Below are 19,961 nucleotides of genomic sequence, written 5' to 3'. Positions count from 1 at the left end.
TCATTTTTTCCAATTATTGTCATTTTTGTCATTTTTGTCATTTTTGTCAGTTTTGTCATTTTTATCATTTTTATCATTTTTGTCATTTTTGTCATTTTTATCAGTTTTGTCATTTTTGTCATTTTTGTCATTTTTATCATTTTTGTCGTTTCTGACATTTTTGTCAGTTCGGTCATTTTTGTCATTTTTGTCATTTTTGTTATTTTTGTCATTTTTTGTAATTTTTTTCATTTTCGTCATTTTTGTCATTTTTGTTATTTTTGTCATTTTTTTCATTTTTTTCATTTTTGTCATTTTTGTCATTTTTGTCATTTTGGTCATTTTGGTCATTTTGGTCATTTTTGTCATTTTTGTCATTTTTGTCATTTTTGTCATTTTTGTCATTTTTGTCATTTTTGTCATTTTTGTCATTTTTGTCATTTTTGTCATTTTTGTCATTTTTGTCATTTTTGTCATTTTTGTCATTTTTGTCATTTTTGTCATTTTTGTCATTTTTGTCATTTTTGTCATTTTTGTCATTTTTGTCATTTTTGTCATTTTTGTCATTTTTGTCAGTTTTGTCATTTTTATCATTTTTGTCATTTTTGTCATTTTTATCAGTTTTGTCATTTTTGTCATTTTTGTCATTTTTATCATTTTTGTCGTTTCTGACATTTTTGTCAGTTCGGTCATTTTTGTCATTTTTGTCATTTTTTTCATTTTCGTCATTTTTGTCATTTTTGTTATTTTTGTCATTTTTGTCATTTTTGTCATTTTTTTCATTTTTGTCATTTTTGTCATTTTTGTCATTTTGGTCATTTTGGTCATTTTGGTCATTTTTGTCATTTTTGTCATTTTTGTCATTTTTGTCATTTTTGTCATTTTTGTCATTTTTGTCATTTTTGTCATTTTTGTCATTTTTGTCATTTTTGTCATTTTTGTCATATTTGTCATTTTTGTCATTTTTGTCATTTTTGTCATTTTTGTCATTTTTGTCATTTTTGTCATTTTTGTCATTTTTTTCTCTTTATTATGGTTCGTCTCTAGTCATTTTTGTCATTTTTGCCATTTTGTCATTTTTGTAATTTTTGTACTTTTTGTCGTTTTTTTCATTTTTTGTCATTTTTGTCATTTTTGTCATTTTTGTTATTTTTGTCATTTTTGTCATTTTTATCATTTTTTTCATCTTTGTCATTTTTGTCGTTACTGCCATTTTTATCGTTTTTGTCATTTTTGGATTTTTGTCATTTTTATAATTTTTATCATCTTTGTAATTTTTGTCGTTTCTGCCATTTTGGTCATTAATTTCATTTTCGTCATTTTTGTAATTTTTGTCATTTTTGCCTCTTTCGTCATTTTTGTCATGTTTGTCATTTTCGCCATCTTCGTCATTTTAGTCATTTTTTGTCGTTTTTGTCATTTTTGTCATTTTTAGTCATTTTTGTCAAGTTTGTCATTTTTTGTCATTTTTGTCATTCCTTACGTTACGTGAATTAAGTTATAAATAAAGAAAGTCCGTATAGGACTGTTATTCAATTATGAGCTCACAAAAGGCAGAATTGATAGCCACAGATTCTGACTTTTGGTCTTGAAAATTTGATTATAACAAAGGTGTGTTTATATTATGTGTATAGCACCAAACCGAATAGCGACAGTTTTACTAGCGACACTTTTTACTAGCGATATTTCTGTCATTCGCAGGTTTGTTTTTCTTTTTTTCAGTCCAGTAGGCGATTTCAATGTAGAACACAAACATTGTTTACGTTATTTACTGTTCATTTCCCTTAGGCCATCATTCGCATGCTTCAAGTCGCCTAGGAAACTCGCGATGCTTCGTTATGATTTTCAACGTCGCGACGTATGCGACGTGTCGCTAATAGGCAAGGCTGCTTTGGTTATTAGCGATCATATTTTGGTTTTTATCTGCATGTATAATATATAAAACCTTCATTTCAATCTAAACATTCAGAAATAACTGACTTCATGTCCATTTTGCTCATAGCAGCCCATTTCATAATGATTATGTTTGAAATTAAAATCCGTGGAAACTTCGAAAAAATACATGACTTAAAATAAACTTACCTTTATTCTGGAAATAACGGGTTTACCAGGATGAAGAACAAGTATCACTTCACTTCAAATTATTTTTAGATTTATTTTTCCACAAAACGCTCTCCAATCCACGCACAACACCGCACGTTTTATCACACCGAAACACGAAGTTCGCAGCCAAAACAAAACAATCAACCGGGGCGCCGACAGAAACTCCATTAAAGAAGGGACCGCCGCTCATAAGTTTAGCTATGCAAAACCACTGGGCTACATACTGCTCGAAAACGGCGTTTCTCAAAACCTTAATTCCTTTTCAAGCAACTCACCGAGCTCCGCGAACGCGGCGTCCAACAAAAACACAACCAGCGATGCCACACATACCGATTTTCCGGTATTTATACCGATTTTTGAGCAAAATTTTGACCAAGAATCGGTATATACCGATTACCGATTTTTGGCAAAACATACCGATTTCATACCGATTTTAAAGATTTTAACTCAAAATTCATATCCTCATAAAGGTCCCGTAGAAAGAAGACAAAGTTCGGTAGCTGGCGTGGCGTAACTTTGATCTGTACAACTTTTAAAGTATTCTGCAAAGATCTCCACGGCTCACTCTCATAATTCGTTCAGTCGTTCGCGCTGTTTTGTTCCTTTGTTCTATCAAATGATGCTCTATTTTGGTACTCAACCTCAAAGCCAATGGACTAAGCTCAAGGCTGATATTTGACCTTCTGCAACTGCCAATAGAAGTTTCTTAAGGTCAATCTCAATTGACGATCGCATCAAAGCTCTTGTCTCGTGAGATCCTAACTTTTCAAGAAAAAACATAAACCGTTTAAATATAATCCTTATTCCACTCGTCGCCAGATGGGGTATGTTGAGATTTGAAGTACAGATACACGGTATGTAATATCATCGGTATAATCTACAATCCTTCTGCATCTTTTTAGTCAAATAATGATATCATAAGTACCTAACTGCAGAGATCGCAGAATTAAAGATCACGCCATTCAAAATTTTACTTTCAGTTATGGTAAACCTATATGTTGTTTAATCTTTTTCGGAAAAAACACCTTCTTTTAGAGCACATTTCTCATTTATTTTCGCATACTATTTTTGGATTTTAATATGAATAATGCGTGATTTTTCATAAAATAAAATTAATTTTTCATTGTCTATAAACAAATTGCAGCAACAACTCTCTCAACTTTCTGCAAACATTTGTTTTTCTAATAGCTAGATCTCATATCTAATAGTAAAAGCTGAAATGGCCAGATTGGCGAAACTCCATCAATAAAACGAAGAACATCAATTTGGGCCCATATTTACCTCGAACGTCTTTTTTTTTTTTTTTTTTTTTTTCCGGGAGTTTAACAGCATGCTGTCATTCTTCCCTACGCCTCGAACGTCAAAAAGTCATTGGATTTATAAGTGCTTACTAAATTAAAATTTCCTTTAGGTTGACCTGATTCTATTGCCTTATCGAATTTATCAAATTTACATCCCACTTTAGCTAAACATCAAAGTCTGCAGTTTTTACTGAATTTATATGCTTAAACAACGTGTAACCCGAAGGTGCTCGCCATGCTCCTATTTTTCTCATCAAACGATAACTTTTAAAATAAATTTCCATTCAGTCATGAGTACTGGAAAGAAATGCCTATTTCGGATTTTCTGCTAAATTTTTATTTGTGATTTTTGCTTTCGTCAGCAAAAGCAGATAATTTTAAAATTTAAAAAAGATTTACAAGTCGTAACAAACATAAAGTTCTGTTAAAATTTCAAAACCGTCATTTTCTGTAATCTAGTGTCACCTAGAAGCAAGTTATGGAGAAAATGCAATAATATATGCTAAAAGACATTTAGCCAGCTAGTTTTGCACTAAAAATGAACATTCATAAGAGTTCTAAGACTTGCAGTTTATTGAAAGCTTCTTTCAAAAGAAAAATACTTTAGGAAGTTGAAAATGTAAGCATTTTTGAATATCCACCTCAAATACCGATTTTTATACCGATTTTTGAGGATTTACATACCGATAAAAGATTTTTTTTGGTTTCAAAATACCGATAGAATTGTGGCATCACTGAACACAACAATCGTTTATCGAACGCGAGCGCGATTCGGGCATTCGTAAACAATCGTTCGGTCGAGGTGGATGCTTTCTTTCGGTCCTTGTCGCGTTCCGCCGGAAGTCTATTTGCATTTTTGCTATTCACTGCACATTCCAGGACGTTTCTTTCGTGACTTCGTGACCCGGAAACGGTCCATGATTTAACAACAGTTCTGGCTATTATTAGTTTAGTGCTGAAGTGAGTGGCGTCTTCTGGTAAACTGCATAATCAGCGAGGTTATTACCTATTGGAGTGCAAAAATGCCCGCCTGGAATCAAATTCAAACGCAGCTTCGGCACCCTAACAATCCGGTTGTGTTCATGGATATTACAGTCGGAACATCGGTAAGGTTATATTTTTAAACTTCCATTGCATATTCATTGCGTTTCTCAATTTCACATAAAGAAAACGACCGTACCGGTTCAAAAATTCCACAAAACAAATTTTAGAGAAAGAAAGCGATCATAATAGCTTCTTCCGAATGGATGAAGAATGAGTTAAGCTTTTTTAAAACTTATTCAAGAATAGTTACTATAAACGAATCAGATCAAACATATTAGTCAGTCAAATTAAAAACATTTTTCATATTTTTTTACTCAGGAAATTGGTCGAATGGTGTTCGAGCTGTTCGCAGATGTTGTACCGAAGACTTGTGAAAACTTTCGTCAGTTTTGCACCGGCGAGTACAAAAAGGATGGTGTCCCGATTGGCTACAAGGGTGCCACCTTCCATCGGGTCATAAAGGATTTTATGATTCAAGGGGGGGATTTTGTTAACGTAAGTTTGAGTTCAATTTATATTTCTTTTAAGTAAGAAAATTTCTCATTCCCAGGGAGATGGAACCGGTGTAACGAGCATTTATGGCAATGGAACCTTCCCAGACGAGGGCTTCCTGTTGAAACACGAAGCTCCGGGACTACTTTCGATGGCCAACAGTGGGAAGGACACTAATGGGTGTCAGTTTTTTATTACCTGTGCAAAGTGCAACTTTCTCGACTATAAACATGTGGTGTTCGGACGCGTCCTAGATGGTTTACTAATAATGCGAAAGATTGAAAATGTCCCCACGGGACCGAATAACAAACCAAAACTTCCGGTAGTAATTTCGCAGTGTGGGCAGATGTAAGTTACAATATTGTTGATCGCATGTGTGAAGAAGAAACAACCAGATAAGACCCATCGAACACAAGTGTAGTGTTAGAAACTTTAGCCTGTATGACTTATGTTAAGCTCCTGGCAAACACACATAAAGTAGCTGTTGAATGAACCAGCAAAACCTATCAGCATAGAACACGAGTTCAAAAGTGACCATCATGGTGGCAATGGCACATTAAAAAATACCGAACCAGGTACCTACACAATGATTACAAGCAACCAACATGAGACCGTAAGTTACGTTTAAGTTTTTTTTTTCCTAACGTTATATCACAGCCGATAGAGAGTGACTCCTTTCGAATAGAAATTACTATTGCGCGGTTCCCATTCATGAAATCATAAAATTCAAGCGGTGGGTGGGCGAAAGCAAAAACAAGAGCCAACCACGTGGTTCGGTTGCTGAGGGCTCTTTATGTAAAACTGATGAGCTTGATGGGGGAGCCTAAGAAAGTCCTACGTAGGTATGTACCTATATTTTTCGACCTTGAGCTGAAGTGGAGCCGCAACATGCTTGCATGTTATGATGGCGTCGTCGCCGTCGTTACTGTAAGCAATTGTTGAGGGCTGTCAATTATCCCCTGGTCAGGGTTTCGGACAATTTATATCAAAAAGCCATACTCGATTTGAATGACTTCAGCCACAATCTGAGGCAAACATTAGAATTTTTTGGGGTCAGGAAGAAAAGTTATTTAAGTTACATTTGGGTCAGCTAATTTCTTGAAGTGAATAAGGTTCGTGAATTTTTTTGTAGGTGGTTACACTTTTAAAAAAATCTTTCGATTGTGATTCGATTGATAATTTTTTTAACATAGTTAGGGATTTCTATTTAATTAATTCCTTGTATCACAACTGTACTTCCATTTTATATATTTATAGAGGCCAACATGGTCATTCTTCCTCTTGGAATAATTATATTCACTTGCTTTTTTTTAATACAGACCGAGATCGATAATCCGGTTATTGCAGTAAGCATAATTCAATTCAAACAAGTGAGGATTGTCATCCTAATAAAAATGAAATAACCCGCAATTTTCAATTATTGTTGTCTCAATCAAAAATTTACATTAGTTTACACGTTTTAGCATCATTATAGTTATTCCGATTATTTGATAGAGATGATTCATCCTAAAGGGTAAAAATTACAGAAAAAATGCGTTAATAGTCTCAAAATCCGAATACGAGTTAACGGTAGGTGGTGACAAAATTGAAAAAATAACAGATTTAATAGAGCTATTTTTAGAACATTTTATGATGCTCAAATATGTTCAATAATAGCAACTTTGCATAGGTAACATGTTTTTAATTTTTTGTACTAATGAAATGTATGGTTCTTGTGAATAAACTTAGAAATTTAATTCAGCCTTTGTCATTTATGCCAAAGTTAGATTCATTTGGAAATTATGTTTCGCGTAAGCTTTCATTACGTCGAATGAAAAAGAAACACCAAACCGAGAAAAACACTTCTGAAATTTGAGAGTATTTTTGAAATCCTATTTTTATTCTTTAGTTAATAACCTTTAAAAAAACGCAATATCCATACAAATCAATTGTATCAGATATTCTTCATGATGAAATTAATTTTGTACAATTTTTGGAGCTATTTTTATGAATCATATAGAAACATGCGACATTTTCAAACATAAATCGTTCATACGTCTGAAAACTTTCGTCGCTGGGAAGAAAGGACGTAAGAAACACCGAAATTGGCAAGCAATTGTCTGCTTCACTCATCATTTTGAAAGAAATGAATTTCATACATTGAATGGGTTTAAAATGATTGTTTATCAATGATAATGCTATAATAATGCTATAATAAGGCATTTTAAGTTTGAATATCAGTTTTTCAAAATTTGTTACATTCGACGTAATGAAGGCTCAAGCGAGATTTTTAAAATAAACGTTAGATTTTCATGTAATTTTTTTTTGGAAATATAAACGTATAAAATACGTTGTGGATATACTCATATTTTTTTTAGTGTTCTTTCTAGTTTAGTATTTTAAATAACGGTGTAGTATAAAACGATGTTTGAGAATATCTTATAAAAGATGAAACATTAATATGAGACGGCCTTTCGAAAAGCGGACGCATAGATGTTCTAAAGTTTTTATCCTGAAGCATGTTTTTTTTTTATTTGGTGAAAACATTTCCGGATGAAGGCTGAAAAATGTTTCTTTACTTTTTTCCAAATGACTTTGACTTGGATTTATTTCCTCATAAATGTACGAAACTTTCGTCTTTTTTGCAACTTTTTTTTGTAGGAATATGTAGTTAATTAACACGTTCACATAACATTTTTATACCTTTCAAAAACTGAAAGTAATCATCGATCAATGGTTGATTCCTTTTATATTTCACTTTGGGCAGGGGATAGAAGTTATTTCAAGCTAATTCATTCTTTCCGAAACCAAACTAAGCGAAGACCATATAAATTGTGGAAAATTTTCTCTTTTTAGAAAAACGATCAGCAGAAATACAATACTTTGAAATTTTAATTAAAAATGGCATTTTTCGTGTGGAATTACCTTGGAAATTTTTCATATTTTTTTTTGTTTTTGTTGTTTATACTTGTGATTTAGTTCACGATTTTTGTATAAAGTACACAGACGAAAATTCAAACCATTTCAAATCAAACCAGACAATTTTTTACTTTTTAATTTTAACACACCTTTTCAACAAGAACTCAATTTTTAAATAAAAAATAAAGCAGAAAACGGAAGTCTTTGCTTACTGATACGTGGCAAATTTATTGAATAATGGCTCCAGAGAGAAAACATCTTGAATGAAAGAAAATCGAATTAAACAATTGTACTCTTTATCCAATTCAAAAATTTTACTTTTTTATTAAAGCACGCGTTCCTCCTCAATGAAACCGAAGAAAAATACATGTAGATCTAAATAAACGGACAGATGAAAGACTAAAATAGAAACAATCACAGTCAGTGGTGGCTCCAGAGAGTATCCAAATAAACCTACTTACTTATAACAGGTATAATACCTCAGGGAAGGGCAGGATTAATATACATAATTCCGAAAAAAAAACCACTACAGATCACCGCCCTTTGGAGGTTGATTTTTGCATAAACCACCTAACACGTGTCAGCCTTCAACTTCACCCCACACCGCCAGAAAAAAGGGTGGGAAAACGCGTTAATTCTCAACAAACACGCAATAATCTTTGCATTGCTTGGGCATCGTCTCGTGTTTTATTATTCCACTGCTGGCTGCCGCCCTAGTGACCCTGAAGATAATATGCGTGGCGAGGTCTCCACGAGAGTCACGATCAGGGTTTCCTCCACTTGCCTATTTTGGTAATATGTACATCAGTAATGGAATCCTTTCCTGCCTAGGTGCCTACCTAAACCAAAACCATTTCTATGGGAATTAGGATAACCGGGTATGAAAAATTGTAGCTACAAATGGGAGGAAATTTCGACTAACGAAGTATCAAAGAACATCGAAAGAAAACGACAAACGTCGTCGGTAGCGGTTAACGATTGTCGCATTTGAAGGCGCTGCCTATCGGTGTTGGAAGTTTTTTCTTCCGTTTCACGAGACCCGTCGCCGTGACCAAGTGATTAGGTAAGTGCGCTCACGGCGAAAAATACATTTTTTTCCTGATTACGAATCAATTCTCATAGGAAGGTGTGTATACAAGTTAAACGGCTGAACTTATCTGGTTTTTAATTCTGGCAAATCGGTGAAATCTTAACAAAATTAATCGGTTTTCGCTTAGAGTTGAAATTTAAATCGCTTTTCTAACCCAAATTTTAGAAAACAAGCAGAAAATGTGCTTTTTTGCGTCACCGCATTTTTCTGAACTCTCGCATAATGAAGGCAAACAGTTATCACATATTAATTTGACTATTTTATCACCTCATTTTCTTACGCTAGCAAAAAAAAAAGTTAGCATGGAAGGGGAAGTTCCCTTCATTAAGATCGTCGTAGCTTATCCGGTTACAATTGGAGGTGCTTTTTTATGTGACAATCGTCGTGTGCACGCGAATATTCACGCACGACATGCTGCCGTTCTGCGTTTCGTTTGGCTCCCAATGAATATTACATAATATCCGTGTCACCAGATATGCTGGAAGATATTAACCTACTAATGAAAACTACATAAATTACAAAATAGACAAAAATGCCTAAGGTATTTTACAAATGCATTAAACATAAGTTATTTCGTAATCGTAACAAAATTGACAAAAAATACAAAAAACGTAAAAATTATTTAATTACCAATATTATGAAAGAAACAAAAACTAAAAATCTATAAGTTACATAAATGACAAAAATTTCGAAAATAACAAATGTTTAAAAATCATATGAGGTGAACCAGAGTAAGTGATGACGCGAGGTAAATCGGGACGATGGCTATTAAAACAATGCTGTGCATTATTTTTTTTCAGATTTTGATCTACTTGTAATCTATCCAATAACTGTATAAAAGAAAAGATTCCTATAATAACGGATGTTTAGGGGCTGTTCACTTATTACGTAAGCACATAGGGGGGGTGGGGGGGGGGTGTGGTTTCACATTTGCTTACGATCTCTTACTAGGGGGGTAGGGGGGGTTTCCAAAAATCTTACGTAATAAATGTTACATTAAAAATTTAACACAGTCACAGCCATACGAAACCATATTACTCAGGTTTTTTTACTCACTACCAATTGGTTAATTTTGATGTTATGTTATTTATCTTTTAATGTCTTTGAATTAATAAAAAAAAAGTTGCAGGTTCTATAACATTTATAGAGCCAATTCAAACTAACATGTCATCGAAAACACTAAATCACATTATTAAAAAAGATCGTCGCTTTCCGCTTTCCATCATAACAATCTTTTTATTGAGAGATTTATAGAAACAAAAAAGAAAATGGCGCGTTGTGAAACCACGATTTGAATCCATCTTATTTCGAAAATGACTTCATCCAGATTTTTTTTTAAATCAATATAAGGCGCTTTAAATAATGAATTTCAAGACATTTTTTTCAGTGATAGACACTACCAACTTTAAATTTTAAAACGATTTACCAATAAAATCTTAAAACTTTATCGCTTACTGCTGAATGAGTCTGAGCTATTAGGTTAGTTGACAACGTGATTGTCGTTAAACATTTTTGCCCCAATTCTAGTAGTATAGAATGATATTTTTTTTAAGATTTTTATGATTTCCAGGTAAAAAACATAACAATTTTTTATGGAACCTTGTGCTAATCTGATCTCTCTTTTTTGACTTGGAATTTAGATTTTATACCTATTATTTATTCGATTGTGGAAATTTATTGAAAATTATTGTTACCCCAAACCTGCTACGTCTTGAGTATCTTTAATCGTTTATGACATTTCATCTATTGTTTTGTATAGATTGTGCTTTTTAAATACAGTTATTTAATTATACTTAAAAAGTGCTTTGCTTTGAAGCATGTATGTCACATTTTTAAAATTTTCAAGCTATTTTTGAAAAAAAAACGTGCCAATTTCTCAAAGAATAAAAAACGTAAGATCTTACTAGGGGGGAGGAGGGGTTTTAAAAAATCTTACTTTGTCTTACCAGGGGGGGTTGAAAATTTCCAAAATCGTGCTTACGTAATTAGTGAAAGGCCCCTTACAGCGACTTTTTGTTTTCTTTCGATTTTTAACTACGATGTCAATGCCTCATTTTAAAATCACTAGCTCGTAAACTAGCTGGCTCATGGCGGCGAACTTTACATTGAAACAATCCTTATATCCAGAATAACAAGTTAGGAAAAGAAACGGCGATTAAAAATAAAGAAAAAAGTGTCTTTTTTTACGAAATACGTACCACAATTTTGTCTCCAAACCCTACCTGGGGTAAGTAACGGTAAGGGACGGCTTTATACAGATTTGATGTTTTTTCAATTTTCTTTCCACCTTCCAATACAATTTAGTTGCATTCAGGGAAAAGAACTTGTTTGTTTGGTTCTAATGTGTTGCAACATAAATTACCCACAATAATCATTAAAAGATGCTTTACTAATAATATAATAATAAAATGCCGTTTTTTCAAAATTTAGAACTGTTCCAGCAATAAAGTTCAGCTAAGAAAACACATCTGTGTGAAAATTTTCTGAGAATTCAAAAGAAAAATTTACCGTCTCCACCTACCCCATGAAGCGGGGTAAGTGAAGACACCAGCTCAGCAGTCCATAACAATTTAAGTGATAACATTCCTCATTTTCGTTCTATCACAGGTTCTATCAAGCTCATCTCTTCAGCTTTTGTAAACAACGTGTTCTGCATCACATTGAAAGTAATTTTATCAAAGTTAATCCACTGCTGATTTTTTAATGATTTTTTAAAGTTGTATTAAACCGTCCCCACTTACCCCGATGTACATTACTTAAATAGGCGTATGCCAAACCGTCATCACCGTAATTTTTTTGGCTAAGCAAACTTTATACTAATTTCATAGAAAAATAACAAATTTTAACAATCTATTTCAATTAAAGTTTTAAGAGCTCCGCAATTTAGAATTGCACCAGCAATTTTCGAAGAAGTTCGTGGTACAGTGATAGTTAGGAAAATTTAAACTTGAATTGAAGAAAGAGGAAAAGAAAGAAAAGTTTTGTGAAGGCAATTTTGAATTGGATTCGGTGGACGAATTCAGTTAATATCACCACGGAGAAGCTATAGTCAACAAATTTTTGAAGTTTGCTGAAGTTTGAAATAGCGGAAAAAGAGTCCCAGATGGCATCAAATAAAAATAATATTTGTTTCTGCGTCATGAGATCTGGTAGTTTTTGATGAGATCAATTCATGACAGAAAGAACAAAAAATCAAAAATGATTCAAAATTCATGAATGACAAACATGAAAAAACCATAAAATTTTACAAAATCCAATTAAAAAGCTATCTAAGCTATCATTAGAATCAACAGGTGATCCGTTGATGTTTTTACACAAATAAACAAATTTTTTAAATTTTAAAATAACAGAAAGAAAATTGAAAAAAAAACACTAAAAATTAGAAAATAAGTAACAGTAACAACGGAAAAAAACAAAAGAATACATACAACAATTTAGACACCAATGACAAAAACTACATAAATCATGAGAATAATTGAAATACTTAACAAAAATTATAAGTTATAATAATGACAGAAATCACAAAAAATAGCTTTACAGGAAAGTTCTGGGATTTATCTCACTCTAATTTCTTTAGGTTTTTTTTTCTTAAGTAGCGGTATCGATATATGATAATATACGTACCTATAATTGTGGGGCAAGGTGACATAGTAATAGATACGTCATCCATTTTGTCAAATGTATGCAATTGAATCCTGATGCCATAAGATGGCATTTGCTTGATTGATGTCCAAAAACGACCAAATAAAAGTGCATTTCTGTTAACCTTTTATTTGAAATATCAGGGACACTTGGTCGATAAAAAATATTTGTATCAACCTTCGAGTTTCGGTATAACCGCATTCAGGAAACAGTACTATGGAACTAATGAATATGTAAAAGTAAATCTTTCCCCTTTTTGATTTTTTTCTCACGTCTCTGTAAGAAGTCAAACTGCCAACTCTGTAAGTCAGTCAACGAAAACTGCTGCATATTCCACTTGGTTATCATGTATTAGTTTTCCTTTTTCGGTTCCATTCTCTGTATTTCATTACACAATTTTCAGCTACACGTTAACGATTCGTTCGATTGAATAGACGTTAAAAGGCAAATGAAACTTAACGGGGCGGTCTCTGCTGGGCATGTATAGAACAACTGTGTATAGTTCCCAATTTTATGACATCCTATCCAACAGTGATGGAACCATTACAGTCGTTCTATTTGGAAAAGTCCTATGTAACAAAACACGAATATCCTCTAACTGATCTCTTTACAATTCAGTAGCCATGTGGCGCACTTGTTCCAAATGGAACTGACTCAAATACCTAACAATTATAAAAATAACCGATTTAAAACGGGTCGAAACATAACAATAACTTTTTCCTTTTCAATGTGCTCTAGTGTTCATGCTAGCTAAACTGATATAAACCTTGAATAAAACACTTTCCGTTTCTTGCCTTCGACGCCTGATGTTAACTATTCAATCGAAAACGGTCTGGCCTCCCTCTCTGGTTATTCTCTCTTCGTTTGATGACTGGCTAACCAAATAAATTAATATTAACTTCAGCATTGAAGGTGATGGCTTGGAAGCATGTTGTTAACCGTCGGCCGACAGTTTCCATTTCCTTTGACACGGAAAGATTGATTTCTGCGTAACGTCGTATAGAATAATTCTATAGTAGTTCTTCTTTACCTTTTTTCCCACCCCTCCCGGAACGACCCTCAACAGGACCGCTGTCAGGATTTATTAACCATGAGCACGTGACTTCTAATCGATGGCGGTCCGAAACGTTTTCCCGCTTCCTGTATAAACGCGTACTCCATCTGTAGAACAATCTGGTCGAAAAAAAGGTTTGACAGTTGTGAATGTAGCAAAGATTTGAACTCGAATGCCACCATGAAATCGATCACACAAGACATGGGGATGTCTTTTAAGCCGGGACTGAACTTCCATTCGTTCAGCAGGTAGTTGAACAAACGTCCATCGCGACATTCGGCCCTGATCAGCGATGGTCTCACCAGGGTCACGTTTGAGGTGTAGCTTTCATTGAGCGGTGGAAAACCTATAATGAGGTCGGCCTTGAGCGAGCCAGGCTTTTTGGCGTAAACGAATGATTTTTTGCAGAATGGCACGAAGGTGTAGTAATTTTCGACGTCAGCAACAACGCTATACAGCTGGTCCATGGAATACCTGCACCAGATGTGGGGATAGAATTATTATTACTTTTCAGATGTTGAATGTTGAACATGCAGAAAAAGTTCAACATTAAAATATTGAATTATTTTTTAAAAGATTATTTTTTAAGTAACGCTTATCACATCTACAGGTATCTAGATTAGAGCACCCCCGTGCTATAAATAAAGTCATCAGTCGAGTCATTCGACACAAGAATGATTACGGTGCTATTCTAATGTGCTGCAGCCGTTTTCGTAACCCTCGACAGAAAGCACAACTATATTTCCTGGATTCAGAGAGATATGAGCACAGTCGAAGCGAGTGTGGTTAACGTCATTAAGGACCAAAGCTGCACAGTACCCGTCACTGAGGACAAGTAGTTTACGCAGTTCCGCCGCAGTTCATCCTTCCAATATTTTGCTGCTCGAATGGATTTCTTGATGTGTCCCAAAAATGAAAGCAACAGGATTTTGTAGTCATGTCTAGATTTGACATAGGCTGGATCAGTCTCCAGCAGCCGTTAATGATAAGTGCAGGTAGCTATCAGAAAAAAAAGTAATATTTTTACTTCTTTGTTAAGTTCAATTGTGCCCGGATTGTTCACTTTAATTTGTTTTCAGAATTACACATAGGAGTATTGAAGATTTAGGTACTTGATGATTTTTAATTTGAGAAATATGAAATATTTAAATGAAAAAAAAAAAAATTAAACAGTTTATATTTCCGTTATTATATTATTTGTGTCACAGCAAAATAACCCGTAAATCTTTGGGAAGAAATATCGACTAAGTTTTATAATCATTATCATCATGCATTTTCCCATTTGTTTCTATTCTAGCACAATCGGCACAAAATTTCCGTACAAAAGTTTGTTATATTGATTGAATTATGATTTGTGTGTAGATATAAAATAATTGTTTTATTTTTTCACGATAACACAGATAACAATCGTACTGTAGTCAGGTAGCATAAGAATATTATTTGTAATATGAAATTTCCATTTGTTAGATAGAATAAGAATAAATTTATGATGTAAAAATGTTCGACCTGGTAAATCATTGTATTTTAATAAATCTCAATGCAAAATACACTTATTTATGAGAAATAAACATTTTAAATTTCATTGAAATATTCGATTCATTTTACTCCGTTCACTAAGCATTATTTATCACCATATTTATAGTGGAACATATTGGAACGATTATTTTTTACTTTCATTAGAACTTCCGATAAAATCAATCGGAAATAATGATCACATTGTTGCATGCCAGTCTTTAAAAAGTATTGGATTTTCCTTTAGTGCAAAAACACTAGAATTCCCGATAATGCTTATAGCCCGATTTTGTTCAGTGCAGTTGATATAGCTATACATGGAAGCTGTTCAATATCAAGGACGTCCATTGACCATCAAGGCCAAACGCACATGCTTCGTTAGGAGGGGAAATGAAAATCTTTAAACCAGACTTACCCTGCTAGTTTTTTCTGTGAAAATTCCCGTCTGGCTTTCGTTATCGGTGTGAAGTCGAAATCTAGCCGATCGCTGGTATAGCTGAAATATGCCAGTATTTCCAAAAATGATTTCATAACTAGTCATCACAATTCACAAACGGGATTAGGTACTTACAATGAGCGATGGTTTTGTAGCTGCCAGAGGGACCGAGCCAGGCCGATTGTTCGTAAGCTGTTGGTCACCTTTAATGGCATTCTGTTTGCTGCGATTTTTAGTTTAAATAGCTCTATAATCACCTAGAACTCTTGCAAGAATTGAACAATTTGCATTATAGACGGGGAACCTAACTGCGAACGAGGCCACCCACCCATTTCTTGGGGGTTGTCAAACAAAGCACATATTTTGGCAGAGAATGCGAGTTGATTTTTTTCTGATTGGAATTATGTTTTTTTTTTTCGTTTTGGGGGGCTTTTGGCACGGACCAGTGTGATCCATAAAGCCAGTGGTGTTAAGTTATTATAGTGTCAAGTGACTAAACGTTACGCGATCAAATTAACCGAAGTTTAGTTTTTTAAAAGGACTATTAAATTTTTACTTTAAAGCTCAAACATCCAGCTTTGATTGATTGATTGATTTATTTATAGAGGCTTTAAATAATTAGTTCATTCGCCTCTTTTGAAAGGATAATAACAAAATATAAGATTGATACAAAATGGTACATTAAATAAGCTTAAATAATTCTGTTACTCGCAAAAACTCTAACAAATTGTTCTCGATCTCCTCTTCGTTTCCCAGGATGTTACGCACTCCGACGGGCAGATTATTCGCTGTACGTTGAGACTCATAAACTGGACATTCCGCTAGTATATGTTCGATAGTTAGATAGGAACCGCAAGTTTCACATTCCGGTCGTTGGTTTGGTCCTGTATAATGACTGTGGGTTAGTCTCGTATGACCCACACGCATTCTTGAAAGTACACGCTGCTCATTTCTTTCGCCACGATCTTGCCATCTCGAAGTTGACCCTTTGATTTTTCTTAGAAATAAATTTCTCTCTTGGTTCCAAGATGATTCCCAGAAATGCTTCGCTACATTTTCTATCCATCGTTTTAAATCGTCCCCGGGGATATCTCTTCTCCAGAAATCATGTTCATGGCCAGTTCCAGCTAATTTGTCGGCTTCTTCATTACCCGTAATTCCACTATGTCCTGGGACCCAACAGAATGTTATTTTTGAAAGGTCTTTTGAGTCGAGTGCGATCACCCAAGGATGTGTCGATCTACCGGATTCCAATGCTTTCAGTGCGCTAGCCGAATCAGTAAATATGACAAATTCCTTTAAAGCATCATTCGGAATTGAATCCACAGCGATATACAAAGCGGCAACTTCAGCTGAGAATACAGAACAAAAGTTTTCAAGTTTGACAGATATTGCGTTACTGGTAGAATAAACTCCAGCGCCGACCCCATTCGTAGATTTCGATCCATCGGTGTAAATTTTCTCGTGGTCCTTATATTTGCGATTTACTAGTTCGTTGAAAATCATTTGAACTTTGTGCTGATTATCGCCAGCACGCACTTTTTCTTTCACACTCCAATCGATTTTAGGTGTGGGATGATTCCAACGTCGATGTCGTATGTTTGGTATCTCGGCAATATTCGGTAAGCTTGTTGTAAAGTGTTTCATAAGTATTTTGTTTGTGTATTCTTGTAGGTGTGCTTCATTACCACTTGTTTTCTCTAAAAATCCGATAGTACGATTGGTTAAAGTTATTGCTGCTTTCAGAACAAACGGTATGCATCCTGCTTCGATCATGCAAGAGTTGGTAGGGGAGCTTGGCATATGTCCTGATGCCTTCTTGACAATAGAATTGTAGGTAGGCGCAAGTGTAGAGATAAGGAGGTCAAATCCACGACAAGTAATTTCGATACCATAAAAAAGCTTCGATGTTACTATGCTGTTTCCAACGCGAATTATTGTATGCCGGTTATTGTTTTTGTGCCTACTGCCTATTACTGACAACAGTCTTATTCGGCTTTGGCACTCTTCTTTTACGATTTCGAAATGCCTTTTAAAGCTTAGATTTCTGTCGAACGTCACACCTAGAATTTTAACAGCTCTTTTAAATGGTATTACATTTTGTTTTATCTTCACTGTACGGTTATGTGCTTTGTGATTTGAATTACAGCAATGAAAAATACAACTTTTATCGGCCGATATTACAAAACCAATCTCATCTGCCCATTTTGATACAGAGCGGATAGCGTTCTGAAGTTTGCTGCGAGTTCTGGCGTACGATTGACCAGCTGTGATAAGCAGTATATCGTCAGCGTAAGCAAAAGCGTACATATCCTTAGGTAATTTGTTGAAAATGTTATTCATAGCTATTAAGAACACGGTTACTGAAAGGACTGATCCTTGGGGAACTCCAGTCTCTTCGCAAAATGATTGCGAAAGTGAGTCGCCAATTGCCACTTGAAAGGTACGATTGAAAAGAAAATTTTCTATGAATACACATAAACGCCCATTTAGTCCCCATTGGCTTAGTTGCTTTAGAATAGCATCTCTCCAGACGCGGTTATATGCTTTAGACAGATCAAGAATGCCCATATCGATATGGTGACCCGATTCTCTCGCGTCATCTAAGACTTCCCCTAGACAGGCGAGATACGTTCCACATCCTCGGCCTTTCCGGAATGCAAACTGACGGTTGTCAAGCAAGTCGTTTTCTTCTAGTACGGTAGTTAATCTTCTATTGACCATACGCTCTGCTATTTTGCCGACGCAGCTGGTTAGACTAATAGGACGATACCCATCTACCCTCGCATGATCCTGACCATTCTTTGGAATGGGTATTACGGTGCTTTGGCGCCATTCGTTGGGGAAAGATCCAGTTATCCATATCTGGTTAATACAGTTCAAAAGCACTTTTTTCCCGGTGTATGGAAGTCGTTTAAGCATTGGATACCCGATAAGATCTGACCCTGTTGATTGTCCTTTGACGTGATCTAAGGCGTAGTAGAGCTCTTGAATATTGAATGGTTGATTGAAATCTACATCGGAGTTACTAGCGATTTGAAATGGGCTGATTTGGAATTCGATTTTCTTTTTAAGTTTTAAGAATTGTTCACTGTAGTTATCGATAGAAGACAGCGATTGGAAGTATTTCCCAAATTCGTTCGCAATAGTTGGAGCATCATCGGTCAGCTCATTATCGACTTGCAAGGTTATGCCTCGTGTACGTTTTTTCCCACTTAGACAGTTGACTCGTCGCCACAATTCAGAGATGGAGCTTTCTGGACTGATCCCGTCTAAAAATTCTTCCCAAGATTTTCGTTTGGATTCCTGCATTAATTTTCGGGCTGCAATTCTTGCGTTTTTGAAACGTTCAAGAAATTCCGTGCGTCTTGGATCATCTCTTGACGTTTTTTGTAATTTTCTCAGAGCTTTCCTACGAGTTTTGATGGCCTTTTCAACTTCTTTGTTCCACCAATGGACGGCTTTAGAGCCAGGTTTACTACTGGTTCGAGGAATGTTTGCTGTTGCCGCTTCCTGGATCCGTTTAGTGAACTCCATTATTGAGTAGTTTTGATCAGGATTTAGCAAATCCATAACGTCATACTCGAAATTCTCCCAGTCGGCTTCATTGTAAATCCATCTTTGACGTCGGCTGGTAGATGGGATTGATTCGTTGGTTCTGATTTCAATAGGATTGTGATCGCTGCCTAGAGAGTCCCGGCTAATTTCCCATCGAATGGTGTTCAGTATATCAAAAGAAGCAATAGAAACGTCGATGTGACTGGTTTGATTTCCTCGGTGAAAAGTGGATGTTCCATCATTCAGGATAACAGCATTATCTTCTTCGATGGTTCGAATTATCGAAATTCCCCTATTATCGTTTCTGGGGGATCCCCATTCCGAGTGGTGTGCATTTAAATCACCCAGTATAAGGTAGGGTTTGGTCAGCTGTGATAATAAGTGTCGGAACGTTTGTTCAAAATTAGTTTGATGAGTTGATGTGGGAATATAAACCGAAACAATTGTTATGTTTTTGGTGGCCAATTTAACAGCTGTGGCCAATAAAGTTGTGTCCAATATTAGTTCCGAATGGGGTACGTTTTTTAATACGGCGAGACTTGCATTCTGCCATCTATTCGATCCATGTTTCGTATACCAAACGTAACGTCCTCCGAGCCAGGAATTAAGATTTTCGTTGGGTCTTGTGTGTGTCTCCTGGAGTGCTAGTACCATTGGAGAATTTTGGTAGGTGAGAAGCGCGAGATCGTTGAGGTTATTTGCCAGTCCATTGATGTTCCACTGCAGGCACAATCGACGTTTAGGACTATGTTGGATGGAATCGTTCTGCGTTGGAATACCGTAGAGGAGGTTCGATGCTGAACTCGAGTTGATCTGTTGTTGATTGTCATCGATGAGCGAGTCTGAAAAATT

At 35.1% G+C, this 19,961-nt stretch overlaps 3 protein-coding genes across 8 annotated transcripts in view; 1 reads left to right on the top strand and 2 right to left on the bottom strand.

The window, feature by feature from the left end:
* Positions 1-15,745, bottom strand: part of LOC129755801 (ribonuclease P protein subunit p25-like protein) — a 137,471-nt gene extending 121,726 nt beyond the window's left edge. For 3 of the 6 annotated variants that reach the window (XM_055752456.1, XM_055752454.1, XM_055752458.1), the window contains exons 1-2: positions 15,687-15,745; positions 15,531-15,611 (exon numbers count right to left, since the gene is read on the bottom strand). The gene's annotated coding sequence lies outside the window, so the exon portion shown is untranslated. Of the gene's footprint in view, positions 1-2,061; positions 2,220-15,530; positions 15,612-15,686 lie in introns of those variants that run through there. The other 3 variants (XM_055752455.1, XM_055752453.1, XM_055752457.1) reach the window with 1 other exon arrangement.
* On the top strand, positions 4,129-5,536 carry LOC129755807 (peptidyl-prolyl cis-trans isomerase H). The gene is made up of 3 exons (XM_055752465.1): positions 4,129-4,489; positions 4,746-4,922; positions 4,978-5,536. Exons 1-3 carry the CDS (start codon positions 4,406-4,408, stop codon positions 5,269-5,271), a joined length of 555 nt encoding a protein of 184 aa, XP_055608440.1. The 5' UTR covers positions 4,129-4,405; the 3' UTR covers positions 5,272-5,536.
* On the bottom strand, positions 12,881-15,952 carry LOC129755806 (coenzyme Q-binding protein COQ10, mitochondrial). The gene is made up of 3 exons (XM_055752464.1): positions 15,687-15,952; positions 15,531-15,611; positions 12,881-14,077 (listed from the first exon to the last, which is right to left on the bottom strand). The coding sequence occupies exons 1-3, from the start codon at positions 15,764-15,766 to the stop codon at positions 13,624-13,626; spliced, it is 615 nt and encodes a 204-aa protein (XP_055608439.1). The 5' UTR covers positions 15,767-15,952; the 3' UTR covers positions 12,881-13,623.
* Positions 15,953-19,961: the final 4,009 nt, after the last annotated feature.

The sequence above is a fragment of the Uranotaenia lowii genome, chromosome 3 (assembly GCF_029784155.1).
Source record: "Uranotaenia lowii strain MFRU-FL chromosome 3, ASM2978415v1, whole genome shotgun sequence".
Lineage (NCBI taxonomy): Eukaryota > Metazoa > Arthropoda > Insecta > Diptera > Culicidae > Uranotaenia > Uranotaenia lowii.
This window is presented reverse-complemented; position numbering and strand designations above follow the sequence as displayed.